The 15,399-nt window shown below is 31.6% G+C and overlaps 1 protein-coding gene across 1 annotated transcript in view; it reads right to left on the bottom strand.

Moving 5' to 3' along the window:
* Positions 1–1,213: 1,213 nt before the first annotated feature.
* The window catches only part of LOC140046175 (BTB/POZ domain-containing protein KCTD9-like), a 28,063-nt gene continuing 13,877 nt past the window's right edge, over positions 1,214–15,399 (bottom strand). Inside the window, exons 8-11 of the mRNA XM_072090733.1 lie at positions 12,183–12,332; positions 11,206–11,311; positions 6,533–6,666; positions 1,214–2,735 (exon numbers count right to left, since the gene is read on the bottom strand). Coding sequence (XP_071946834.1) covers positions 2,619–2,735; positions 6,533–6,666; positions 11,206–11,311; positions 12,183–12,332 — 507 coding nt within the window. The 3' untranslated portion in view covers positions 1,214–2,618. The remainder of the gene's footprint in view (positions 2,736–6,532; positions 6,667–11,205; positions 11,312–12,182; positions 12,333–15,399) is intronic.

The following is a 15,399-nucleotide window of genomic DNA, read 5'->3' as shown; positions in this document are numbered from 1 at the left end:
GTAATTACGCAACTTGTCTCCCAGAGAATATAGTAGTTAATTACAAGAAAGTATTTCTTTTTCTGTTCGACTACAATCGTAATTTTACGATTTTAATACCTTCTGTATTCGCTTTCATTATTTTAATAAAGAAGTTTCTTACGTCATCGCAGTGGTGAGTGTACTACACTCATCATTAATAATATATATAAAAAAAGCTACACACACGATTTCAACCAATTAGATACAATAAACCATGGGTTTTAACATTAAAACACGTTCCATAACAACTACAGTACGTTCTTCAGTTGATTGAAACCTGACGTCAAGAAAAGAAATGAATTAACAACTTCAGAGTTTATTTATCGATTTATAGAAATGGTTGAGATTACTCATTTTTAATCTGTGAACATAATTTCCCAAATGAGAAAGTATTCTCTAGATATGAAGTTGATTAAATCAGCACCCGGTATGACGTAGGCGAAATCATCAATGGGGAGTGTGGAAGTGTGCCGTAATTATTTCATAAAAATAGACCATTATAGAGGATAGATCAAAGAACAGTGGAGGACCCCACCCCACCTTTGGGACACTCTCTATCAAGAGGACACTTGCCCGTGAACAAAATGAGGGACAGTTATATAATGGTATAAAACTACGGCTAAACCATTTCAGTTGATACTATTAAGAGATCACTGTCTATAACATCTCTTGTCATTGGTTAAAACGCTTGCGTTGCGTTTACGTCCTTGCGTTACGTTCTAGTGGGAACCAAGCTTTAGTTTGACAACGCGTGAAAGACACATTATTTCGTTAAAGGATAGATGCATCAGCGATAAATAAATTGCTACGGTACCGTACGGCTCAGAAGATAACCTTATTCAAATGACCAATCAGGCAATATGCAACTGAGACGGCTTTAAATATCTTTAACCTAAATTAAGGTGAAATCAAATGCCGTTTGTAACAACACTTCTGTAATTTCCAGAAGCAGAACTAATCAAAAGTGATAAGATAAGTTAATTAGGTTTTTCATTTTGTATGGAAAGGATGCTCGAAGTTAGTTCCAGTGCACACTATCTACGTAAATGAGACGGGAACGACCGGAAGAATGATACTGAACGATCGGACGAATGAGACGGGAATGACCGGACGAATGATATTAGGAACGACCGGAAAAAATGGATATGGGACAAAGGATATTGGTTAATGGGGGACGACGATAGATAATCCGAATGCATTGGATAATAGTCTCGTTGGTGCCGATCATTCTACTTTTATCAGATTATTCACTATTAAATACAAACATCATAAATGTATACTTTGATATATTTAATGAGAAACCTTCGCCTATTAAAACAACAGACTATCATTTTAATCATGCAATCCAGCGACTTTAAAAACAAACGAGTACTGTTTGCAAGCAGGTAAACAATATGCACAATGAATGAATACAAAAATGTAAGGTTTAACAATAATAACATAGCCATCATTTAAACTTCGAAAACTCCGAATAAATCTTTTAATATAAAGGCTGTTCTCGAATATAGAGGTACGATTACACATAAGTAATGAATTTTCCGTTTGGATATAAAAGTAAGTCACCGACATCTCGTCGTAAATACAGTTGCTTGATTTAGATGATCTTGAAAATTATGTGTTCCGCAATGAAAATCACTGGGAATTCACTGATTAGCTTATGGATATAGGAAGAGTCATGTACTTGCGGTGACTCTTACTGCCGTGGCCCACTTCTTACGTGCAGTTCAGCCGTCTCTACCGGTAGCTTCTAAAATTTTCAGTAAAAGTATTTTAGATTCGATCGCCAAATTGTCTTTAGGATCAACAAATATAAATATATTTTAAAATAGGAACATCTGTGTGTTAGTACGCCTACTGTAATAATTTAATATTGAAGCATGATCAGTTAGTAGTAGGTCGTATACGCCAATTTTTAACTTACGCATTTTTGTAATCGCCAATTTAAGTAGACTTTATTGATAACGGTGAATTTAACTACATTGCACCGATCCATAATGGCTTGCAATATTGTATATATTAGTGTGGCATTACCATTGCTATTTATTTATGCCCGACATTAATTCATCGCCTGATGTATATTTTTCTATACTTAAAAAATAATTATTAATGATTATTTTGCAGAATCTTGCAAGTACCAAATACGTTAAACACATTAATTATGCTAATAGTAGCGTAGTCTATTTCTGATGTCACGTTTGTCATAGAAGTGCGCATACAAATGTCACTCTTTGAAAGTGACAATTATGAATGTCTTTTGAATTCACTTATCAAATTTACTATTTCTTAAAAAGATTCACTAACACATGCCTTCCTGAATGTAACTTTTAAAATGTCAATTAAAAAAAACACACACTATCGCACAGATTGCGACACATGCAAGGGATTCATGCATTTTTGACATTAGCACCACGAAGGTTCGCGTCCTGTAGATCACATCTAGATAAGACTCTATCGCACAGATTGCGCCATATTCAAGGGATTACGCATGTTAGCGTCACGTAGATCACATTTAGATAAGACACTATCACACAGATTGCGACATATGCAAGGGATTACGAAAGTTAGGGTCACGTATAAGATCACATCCAGATAAGACACTATCGCACAGATTGCGACATATGCAAGGGATTCACCATCTCTTCAAAAGATGCATTTTTTACATTAGCACCACGCAGGTTAGCGTCCTGTAGATCACATCCAGATAAGATACAATTCTGAAAAAAAAAAAACGATAGAAAATTAAAATACATTTCAAAAATTGATATCTTTCAATATATAAATTTAAAGCCATAGAGAAATGCTAAATAGGTGATACTGTACACTAAAAATGACTTTTTGTAATGAAATCTGTGATGAAATGAGAGATTTGAACCCGGAACTTTCTCTTTGATAGGCATATGTCAGAGAATTAAATTTTGTTGAACAGCAAAAATAGATTTCAATTATGGATAGACATAAATGCACGATGTACACTGCTAAATGGCTATAGTGTCCATCTCCATTTTAGCATTAAAACTAGACTCACCACTGTCTTTATAAACGAGTCTAAATTACCTTCCCAGTATTGGTAGCCATTTTTGTCCCCTAGGTGGGGAGGAACAGGGTGGATAAAGACTCAACTGCGGTGACCCGGCCGGAGCAATGCTTTAACCCCTGTGCCAAAGTGTATAGCACCAAGTATTAGAAAAGCGTTTGAGGGGAACTGGAACAACCCCCCCAAAAAGCCAATTTTAACTCTAACCTTCTGTCACTGTTCGGTCTACTGGTGACTAACTAACTCAGACTTAGGCGCCCACTAATCTAATTAAAAGCTATAAAACTAAACTAGCATGGAAAAGGAAGTACTAAGTATCAGAAAAAAAAGTATATATATATATATACATAAAAGTAATAAATTATACATATGTTGAATCAATTATATGTTAGTAAGTGAAGATGTTCAGCATGCTTTATAAAAAACTGTAAGTCGGCCTAGGTTACATGGATACTTGCATCAGTCACGCTTTAATTCATTCAGGTTTTAAAATAATAAATCAAATGATAAATCTTGAGAATTAAATAAATCAAGTTAAGATTTGTGGATGAGTGCATTAAACAACGTCAGTGTACACAGCGTTTGCAAAATAAGGTCATCATTCTGTAAGGTAGAAGTTCTGAAATTAAATTGAACAGTGGTAAAAATTCTTTAATTACATTTTATTTGAACACACATTTAAAATTTAGGAACCGATTCGCTGAATGTGAGAAAAACCAGTAAAATAAACTGATGTACAGTAATATCTAAAAAACATACAGTTAGAGTGTGAACGTCGTCAGAGGTTTTAAACGTTTAAATAAATTTCACTATATCCAATCACAAGGGTCTAGTCTACCACTATGATCCAATCATAGCGATATAATATTATCTATGATTATACTGGGTCGATATCCTCTAAGAAACTTAAGTCTAAACAGACATAATAACTATTATTATTTGCTTATGGCTTCTGTACATAATTTAATTTATGGTAAATAGACGTACAATTTCAAGGAAATTGCATCTAGGCCGTCACCTGTGTGTTTAGTACTTAGATCCACACAGGTCAATACACATAATGCAAGGCGGGGGACTCATTTAGAGAAATATTGATAATTATTTTTGTTTAGGGCAAATTAATTAAATTAGCAAACAACAAGATTGTACTTTTATGACATTGTAGCACTGTAAAGGGCTAGTGTTGCCCGAAAGCTCTGCTAATTGTTCTGACTGTTTTACTTTATCGTTTTGATTTAGCTTTTTGCTTATTTTATTTTGTATATCCATTGAGATCCAGCCATTGATACCCACAGCATTGTCATTATTTTCAGTAATTTGCATTTGGATTTATAATACATACAGAATTCATATCTTTGCTATGTGGAAAGAAAGAAACTATACTATATTTAAATAACCCCTTCCTGACCTTTGATCCACCAGTCATAATAGACCCTTATATATCACAACCATTTGCAAGGGAAAATGCTGTCCCATGTTTAAGAGGATGTTAGTCAATAGATAGTATGAAGTGAAAATGTCATTTTTAGGAACTTTTTGTTGTCCTACTTAGGGACTTTTTTTGTCATGGTTACAGAATTTCATATTGCTTACACTTTTATTTTCAGTTTATAGTTTAATCTCTTTCCCTAGATTAATAATTATTATTGATTGATATTTCATAATGGTGTATTTCATAGAGAGGAGTTGTACTGTAGGCCTTTTAGAGATCATAAAAGTACAATGTCTCAATAATATTAATGAGCACTGCGTGTTTCTCATTTCATTTGTACGTGTTTTTTAATTTCTATCTTAAAGTACAGGTTTGATTGATTTGGTATCCCATATCAATTTCGTAGAATCCGTTCCGTCTTGATTCATCAGGCAAAAGTCATATGGGAGTTTGTGTATCATTATATTGGTATTATAAACATATTTTTTTTATAATGTCTATCACAGGCTACAGTGCAAAGACCTATATTGAGTTATGATATCAATGTTATATTAAACAATATTAATTTCAATATCATTTATGTACTTTTAATAGTTTCACGATGTGTAGGACCTTAAAAATTTCTGTTGTTGAATACTTTGTTCCCTGTAACATAATAGTTATTCACTTTGAATAAAAATTGGAAAAAAAATTATTTACTTAAAAAATACAATTTAAAGCAAAAAGTTGGATTGTAGTTGAAATTAACCATTTACTTTGTCATTTTATAAGTGAAAACCGGGGTTTTTCTTCAGAAGTGATTAACTTTATTGAAACTTCAAAATGGTTTATTAAAAGTCTGATTTCATCTGACTATGCATCCTTAGTTGTCCTTTATTTTGTTTTATTTTTCATGTTTTTGATGATGAATAAAGAATGTTTGATATGATTTGATTTGAAATTACGTAATATTATTAAATGTAAAGTTTGGAAACACATTTAATCTTGGAATAAAGTTTATTTGTTAAACAATATTAATAATAACATATTTTAAATAAAGTGTAATTGTATTGTTATAATTAAATCCCCATTATCTGTTGTAGACATTACGTACACTAGTTACTTCCATTACCATAATCCGACGTTGTCACTAATTTTGGATCAATGTATCCCAATCCACATAGTCTATTCAAAGGATTCAGTTAATTTGTTAACATAGAAATGTCACGAATTTACTAAGACGTCTGTTGAAAGAATTAAATGTAATAGTATATGTCTATTCTGTCTGCATGTTGTACTACAGTTATAAGAATGATATGAAAAATTATATCTATCTATTCATATTTCATTTCACATTTCAGACTATGTATTTATTGAAAACTCAAAAGTTTAGGTTATCAAACTAACCTAGATTCCTTCAACTTGAAGTCGCGGTCGAGTACTATACCTCTAAAGGTTGGGAAATTGTAGGCAGTTGAATAAATTTATCTGATACTAACTTAACTTAATAACCAACATACGGATGCAATCACATAAATCATACAATACTTAGAAAACATCCATTAAAAGAACGTTTTAACATTTCTTTTTTCCAAAAGCAAGCACTTACTTAAGTTTGAACTCTATTACTGTTATCTTTTAAAATTAGATTCTTCTGTCACAATATCAAATAGTTAACTTAACAATGATTATTGACTTAATGTTTAATACTGTTAGAAACATGGCATATGTTTTACTTTAACCACTAGAATCATAATATACCAAATATTGCACCCAGTAGATTACAGTTATGAAAATGTCTGTCTTACCTCAAGATCAAACCTGGCTAACATTGCACCCCATATATTACAGTTATGAAAATGTCTGTCTTACCTCAAGATCAGTCCTGGCTAATATTGCACCCCGTATATTGCAGTTATGAAAAAATGTCTGTCTTACCTCAAGATCAGTCCCAGCTAATACTGCACCCCGTAGATTACAGTTATGAAAATGTCTGTCTTACCTCAAGATCAGTCCCAGCTAAGATTGCACCCAGTAGACTACAGTTATGAAAATGTCTGTCTTACCTCAAGATCAGTCCCAGCTAATACTGCACCCCGTAGATTACAGTTATGAAGATTTGCATTTTTTAACGTTGCTACTCTTAGATTAACCCCAGTCATCTGACTACTTTCAAGATCGACCCCTTTCATGTTTACACCTTAAAAAGAAGTACACAATTAATGTTTTTATGTATGAAAAATAGTTTGACACTATCTGGTCATTCGAAAATGAATTGAATTGGTTTTTGAAAACAAGAAAACTCTTACTGCTGGAATTGGCGCATTACAAATTCGTATTCTTATTATTATTAACATATATAAACAAAAGATACAACAAACTAAAAATAGCATCAAATGTTACACATTTCTCTACAACAGTATACTTGCATTAGGTAACTTATTCTATTGGTATTTAATAATATTGCATAATCGCTTCATAATGTACTGCTTTAATCAACATCCAGGCATTTTAAAATAAATTCTGATCAAGCAGCTGCTGTGTGTAAAAGCATCTTAACGATTTTAACTAGATGTACTGCTGTGGGCAAAACATGTCAATATCCCCCCTCATAGCTACTGATGATGTTTTCAATGTTTATAAACAAAAATTGACTAGGTCTCTCATTTAATGGGATAAAATATTATTACAATAAATATAAATTGTTTTATTATAATATTCTGCTCTTACACAAATTACACTTATTTTTTACTGATAATTTATGGTAACATTCTTTGGTGTAAGTAAGGTACTTTAAGTATGGTAAGTTAGTATGTAAGGTAAGTAAGTGTAGCTAAGTAAGTAAGTAAGGGTAGGTAAGTGTGGTAAGTATAAGTTATGTATGTAAGTAAGTAAGGGTAGGTAAGTAAGTAAAGGTAGGTAAGTAAGTAAGGGTAGGTAAGTGTGGTAAGTATATGTTATGTATGTAAGTAAGTAAGAGTAGGTAAGTAAGTAAGGGTAGGTAAGTGTGGTAAGTATAAGTTATGTATGTAAGTAAGTAAGGGTAGGTAAGTAAGTAAGGGTAGGTAAGTGTGGTAAGTATAAGTTATGTATGTAAGTAAGTAAGGGTAGGTAAGTAAGTAAGGGTAGGTAAGTAAGGTAAGTATAAGTTATGTATGTATGAAAGTAAGTAAGTAAGGGTAGGTAAGTAAGTAAAGGTAGGTAAGTAAGTAAGGGTAGGTAAGTAAGTAAGGGTAGGCAAGTGTGGTAAGTATAAGTTATGTATGTAAGTAAGTAAGGGTAGGTAAGTAAGTAAGGGTAGGTAAGTAAGTAAGGGTAGGTAAGTTTGGTAAGTATATGTTATGTATGTAAGTAAGTAAGAGTAGGTAAGTAAGTAAGGGTAGGTAAGTGTGGTAAGTATAAGTTATGTATGTAAGTAAGTAAGGGTAGGCAAGTAAGGTAAGTATAAGGTATAAGTACTTAAGTAAATTAATATTATAATGTTAAAGCCCCCTTCCCTACGTTTTTTAGATCTAATTTAAGATCACAAACTATATTTAATGTAAAAATAATACTATATGGTCCTATTGCGATAACTTTTTTCGTCTTTAAACGGTTAAAAATGTGAAAAATAAGTCGATTCTAATAATTATAGCGCCCCGCTATAAATCCCAAAATGCATTGCGCGCGGATTGATATTTTTGTTTTTCACCTGTAATTCGCCCACTTTTCGATCGATCGTGAGGCCAAAACAAATGGAAGACTCATAACTTTTTACCGGGTTTCCCCAATTTGTATCAACGGAGTCTGGCAAAAATAGAAAGACAATTAATGCAGCAACTATACAACGTCAGGCTAGGTATATAGCTAGCATACGATGTTCGTACGTTACCGATGTTTACCAGCTAGGCCTACAAAACTAAGCCTAGCTAGGCTAGGCCTAAGACCGTCCACAAGAGGTCAGTCGCCGTGAGCTACTTAGTTAGTGCATTGTTTCTCACTTTTTATCATAATTTACCATAAAACGTACATTTAAGACAAGGAATGACATGGTTTAATGTTTTTAAAGTGATATATATGTATTATTTTCCAAAAAACGTCCAAAATTGCAAGGAAGGGGTCTTTAAGCTTTTTTATTACCGTCATTTATGATTATTGCTTATTGTCTCCATAACGACTCATGACATTACCTCATGTGTTATTGATATATACATACATTTACTTATTGTTATTATTGTAAATTTTTTTTATGACATAGGACTTCACATTTTAAAGCCTGGCTTATAGTGCTGCCTGATTCAATCAATCAATATATAACTTTTGCTTATAACCATCCTTTGTTAATATAATCTTTTTAAACACTATCTGCTATTTTTTATACAATATTACTGTATATGTATTCATCTTTTTCATTGATTGTAGACCTTTAATGAAACATTGTATTTATTCAGTATTGTATTATTCAACTTTGGTATTTTTTACAAATGTTTCAATACTATTAATAGTGTTATTTTTCATTGTTAATTGGTTGTATTTATAAACAATCATTATTCTATTTTTTTTTATACCATTACTTTGAATAATCACTGTATATATGTGACAAAAAATTGTTTTCCATTTTTTTATATCACTATACTATACAAGTTATTGTGGTTATCAATATTATCACTAAACAAATATTACTATTGATTGGATAAAGTTAAAGATGTATTGTCTCTTTAAACACAAAAAAATGAAGGTCAAAATATTCTAAATTTAAAGTGGCCATATCAAAGTAATATTAAAGTTATTCACTTTTAGTCGAAAATTTGAGCCAAAAACAACAAGTTTACGTAATTAACAGGTAAATTAGTTTGATTACATTTCATCTGGAAAATCGTCACGAGCGAAAGTAAACAAAGATTTCAAACCATGAGTACGCATTATTAATTTATGGAAACACCCATATGCTAAATTAGGATTGTTTACAAGTCGTCACGGTTAAGAAGGTATTTTGACACAGATCATGAGGAAGTTTTATGATTATGCATACAGAGTAGCCAAACAAGCGCGTTTCATTATGGTATATGTTTTGATTGAAAACTTTGACTGGAAGTCAAAGTTATTTTTTTAACAAAAAAACGTCTGTATTTCAGTTAAATTTTTTTTTTTTCCAAAAAATTTTTGGTGATAGTTAATAACTATTATGATACTTCAAAATGACCCACCTTTTTTCGAAATCTGTTATTTTTTATTTTTTGGGAATTAGTCAAAGGGACAATACATCTTAAACAAGAAACAAGAAACTTATGTACGGTAAGTAAGTAACTAAGTACGTACTATGATATCTAGCTGTTGTTTTCAATTTTCAATATGAAACCTAATTATTATTTCGTTAGGGAGGACAAACATCTGACTATGAAAAAATAAGTTAGGATTTCTCTATGATCTGACCAATATACAGTAATATTATACTTTGGAAAGATATACAATGGCTCTAAATCTAAGGTATGCATGCAACATTTAAATGTCAACTTCGAGGAAAAAAAAATTAATCACATAAAGCTAGAGTACATTAGAAGTCTAAAGTACTCATGTAGCTAAAGCGGTAAAATAAACATGCAGTTAATCAGATCGGCCGTAAAGAGTGGCGTTTAATTAAAAGTTTATTGACACAATTTAGCTAATTCCGTAGACGATACAAAATCATTCAGTGTATATATAAGGTTAATTGTGTCTAGTTTGTGAAATCTGAAAGTTTGTGTAGTGGAATACACTGTTTAGTTTATACAAATTTGGTCATGTTTATTAAACATAAAATTTATATATCTAATTGGATGGAATATCTAAAAAAAATAGAGTATTTTTCACTTTCAATATGTGTTTATATTCGCCAAATATTATGTATATATAATTTATAAATAAATATAATATATAAATGTGTACTAGTAGGCCTACTCTGTTATGAGGTTATTAAACAGTGCAAATTTTTCTGAAAAACAAAATCGCCAAATTTAGACATCTTGCAAAAACTGAAAAAAACTCCCCAAAAAATTGAAAATGCTAGATGTAAGAGAAATAAAATACGAAATGTAAAAAAATCCATGGTGAAATAAATAAATAAGCTACAGGCAGTATAGGGAATCAATCAATTTAACATGTCATCAATTTAACAAGCTATTGTGGATTGAGGAAGCTGGTATATATAATTGACCAAGTGGTTAGTTTCAGATCACGCAGGTGAACCAGAAATAGCGTTAAGCTTTTAAGCTATGTTGTTCACTCAAAAAAACAAGTTAATATTCTTTGATATAGCGATGGGGCATGTAGTTATGTTTGGAAAGCATAATTAACATTTAAAATATTATTGATTTAAAATGTTTAATTTAATCAAGAGTATTCACAGGAGGGGCAATTGATTTTTTAATGTGTTTTGCTTCTAGTGGTAAAGTTACTTCTACAATACACAATCTATGGCGCCATATGCTGTAATGTAAAACTATTCATTTAAAAATGTTCTTTTGTTGTTACAAGTTACAGTACAGAAACAAAGAATTAAAAAACACCTTTTTAGTTTTTTTTGCAATTCAATCTGTTATTTATTTAAAATTTGGGACAATCAGATAATTGTTAAAAGATATCATCATTAAAGAAATGAAATTTAAAATAATGTCTGCAATTTTGTACATTGATTTATATATAATACTGATTTTTAAAAGAGTTCATCATCAAAATAACAAGAACATTTTAGAAGAGTGAGTAAGTGAGTGATAATACTTGCCTTCCATATTTGTTTTGGCTCCACAAGGATCCTCAAAATTACAGCCTCGTAACGATGCGCCCTCTAAGTTGGCAAGAACCATCTTCACACCCTGTAGGTTTGCTCCCTGTAAAAAACAAATTAGATCCTACTAGTTTTGTATAATAAATGAAACTGTTTTATGAAACTTATTTATAAAAAGAATTTGATTTGGACATTCACAAGCACACAACTATTCATAATTTCAAAATTAGATTCAAAGTGAATTTGTTAAAGTCACCTGAATCAATTGCCAAAATGTTCTCAGATGGAACAATAAGGAGCTTTTGATTTGCGACAAACGACTTAGTTCAGGTCAATCGATGTGTCGTCGGTCGTCGTCTGGACCTAGAAATCATCAACCCTGCATCAAGGTAAGGAGGTGACACATGCCCCAATATTCCAGTATGCGCACAATGAACTAACATAACATATTTTGGTCAGTGATTGTGAATTGAAAAGTTTTCTAATGTCAGAGTTGGTTGAACATCTGACAAATCTACAAAAAGCTCTTACACAATCAAATAAAATTAAAAAAATAAATGGCTAACAGTATTAGATACTGTTAGCCGTTTATTTGTTAACTTTCATTAGTATTAGATACGCAAAGTACAACTCAGACAGCGGCGTATGATGAGGTCCAAAAAAAAGGCCTTGTCTGGACTTGACTCGTCGGTGCTGTCCAAGACGATACGTCACAAGATATCATCGATTGATTTTTAGTTTGTGAAGAACATTAAACAATTTTAACAAGTTTAATTTTCACCCGATGAGACGACTCGTATTACGACGCTGTCTGTGTTGGCCTTAATAGCTAAAATTCCTGTTCTATGACAGTACAAGAGGAAGACACTATACCTGTATGTCAGTTGTTATATAATATACTACTACTACTACTTAAAGTTTGCAATAACATTAATGCACAACATTAATAACATTAATGCACAAACTGAACTTACATCCATAATGGCTCCTGCTAGATTAGCTCGCTCTAATGAACAAAATGACATATCTGCACCGGATAAATTTGCTCCACTTAAGTTAGCTAACTTAAAATTAACAAATCGTAGGTCAAGTCTGGTAAGATCGGCACCACAAAAATTAACACCCTGAAACGAAAATTTATTAAAAATAAATTGCAGAATTTAATTTTGATAAATGGATTTAAATTGAAAAAAAAAATTTAAATAAGGTTTTTCAGTTCATGGCAATAACAGTGTAGCATCTACCATGATTATATCATGAGACAATTCCCTATCTCCTAAAGCTCTGTCTACATTATCAAACTAGTTTGTCAAAAAAAGTTTGTCGTGCCCAAATATGGTAGTGTTATGACATCACCATGACAATATGGGCACATCACATGTTGTTACATAAGGTATGATAGTGTGGACAGAGCTTTAATAGTGGACAGACAGTGGGTACATTTAAATACCGTACTGACGCGGGTATAAGCCCATACTCGGGTATAAGCCCATACTCGGGTATAAGCCCACCCCCGACTTTTGACTAATTTTCATGAAAAATGAGGCACTCGGGTATAAGCCCACCCATTAATTGCTTTTCTGCTTGATAAATTCTTGTTAAATTGATGTTTAAAATAAGATATTCTACGATAAATTACACGAACTATAAGCTTAATTTTCAGACACTCTACACCTCGTGTATTTTAGAGGCAACGTCGTACACTTGAGGGCGCTCGCTCGCATGGTGGAATACACAGTGTACATGTGCTGTTTTTGACGATCTGCATTTTTGGATCCTCGGGTATAAGCCCACCCCCAAACTTGACGTGATTTCATGTTCGAGGGGGGTGGGCTTATACCCGCGTCAGTACGGTAATGGTAAAACTGATCATAAAGATAAATTTTAAAAAGTGATATGACAGACTTTGTGTTGAATACCACGTTGACATTTACATCTTCTTTTTATAATTTATTGTTCGATTTCATTGTAATTTATGATTAATATTATTTCTCATTTATTGTATTCTCTTTCGACTTTTGATAGCATTTTAGTTTTTTTCAAGCAGTGTAACCTTTTAAATGTGATTATTGCCAGTAGCTAGTCTGTTTATGTTGTAACATCTTGTAGAAGAACATTATATCTGAAATCATTCTTTCTCAATCTACTAGTAATAATTTATGTCAAAATTTAAAACCATTATACTTTAACGTCTAAATAATCACGTCGACTAGGTAATTTTGAGCTGTCTAGAGGTATAGCTTATGATTCCACTATCAAAGGAGATTAATAATTGTCCTACTGCTAGTTCATACAGAATGCTAAAGTTTACTTAAGTTATCTTAATGTTCATCAAAAGCTATGTCTACACTATCAAACTTTATGTGACAACAAAAAGTGATGTGTCCATATCACTACCATCTTTGGGAATATCACTACCATCTTTGGGCATATCACTATCATATTTGAGCACATAACATTTTTGATAGTGTAGACAGAGCTTTATATGCGATAAGCACCATTGCTATTTGAGCCATGCAAATTATTAGATACATACAGATTAATTTTTGTTTATTAATACAGTTTTTTATGCTTATAATCTGATTTAAACTACGATAATAGACAGTTAATAATTCTTATATTTCATGTTATACAGTATAGCTGAATGATATTCAAGAATACAATTTGAGTTGTAACCCCTTGAACACAAGACTAAATAAATCCATCAATGCAACCAGAGTACTCCGGCCCAACCATATAATATATAATACTATCCTGGATTTATATACTGCCTAATGTTGTGAAACCTCTAAGCGCTGAACATTACTACCCCAGTCATTTTGGATCAAACATGTATGGAAACATACTCCCATAATGCAGCTAGCAATCAGCACAAGGTTGTGACTTGATCTAACCCGGATACCATTTATACACCTGGGTGGAGAGAGGCAAACTAAGAAAGTATCTTGCAATGCAGCGAGAGTTGGATTCGAACCTTGATCTCACAATCAGTAGTCGAACGTCCAACACACTGCACTACACGCCCTCATATACCCGTATTAATGGTTTTAGAAGAAAAATCATAATAGTATGAAACCTTGTTAGTGTATGTGACATTGAAAGGTTTATGAAAGGATGTATCTTTAAAGGAATTTTAAGGAATTATTCACACACAAATAAAAAACATTGTACATTTAACAATTATTTCATGCTGTCAAAATGCCATTTTCTATGACATATGCATAATGACATTTTCTATGACATATGCATAATGACATTTAAAGTCTTCAGAACTAGACAGATAATTTATTGTCATACAAGAATACATATATAAGAATATAAGACAAATAACATGCATCACTTGTTTGGATAATTAATATCAAACCATTAATTTGAATAGGTAAATGATAACATTATAGTTCATTAATACAATTCTAAAGATTGAATTTTTTATAAGAGAAATCCATATTCTTGTGCAGTTTTTTGCCAGAAATTAATAACTAAGGCCTATTCAAAGTTTAATTTTATTCACATAATGTATTTTTATATTTATATCTTTGTTAATTTTGTGTTTTTATAGTTTATTTTGTATTTACTGTTTGTATTGTTTGAGGGTCCCTAATGATCAGCTGATGCTGGATGGATCATCCTCATTAAATATTGTTCAAATAAAAAATAAATAAAAAAAAATCTTTATTTTTCATGATTTGGGGGACATTACTATTTATTATTATTATCTTGTATTGACAACTGGGGATAACTAACTGGGGTGTCAAACATGGCATGCAAATAGTAGGCGATACAAGCATGAAAATAGCATGATTTGGGGACATTACATCTGTATAAAAATTTCACACAAACAAAATAATCTATCAAATCAAAGTAAATCCTTTCTGACCAATTGTCATCTTTCATAACATAAGTACAAGTTTCAGACATATCCCTAAGCTTGGTTAATACTTGTTTGACGTATAAACTTCATCCAACCAATTACATTTTGTTTAGTATAATTAACACAAAGCATACTACAGTAAATTATATCAACATAACGAATGCTATAAAGTGTATACAATCAAGGGCCCACACAGAGGAACAATTTAATGCATAAATGAATAATTATTTGTGCCAGAGATCAAGCTTAAGTATTCAAATTGTTCACCTATTTGATTGATTCATGTTTTGTATTTATATGTACATTATGTTAACTTAAAT

Source organism: Antedon mediterranea, chromosome 4, assembly GCF_964355755.1.
Source record: "Antedon mediterranea chromosome 4, ecAntMedi1.1, whole genome shotgun sequence".
Classification (NCBI taxonomy): domain Eukaryota; kingdom Metazoa; phylum Echinodermata; class Crinoidea; order Comatulida; family Antedonidae; genus Antedon; species Antedon mediterranea.
Note: the sequence above shows the minus strand (reverse complement) of the source record. Positions and strands in the feature narration are given on the sequence as shown.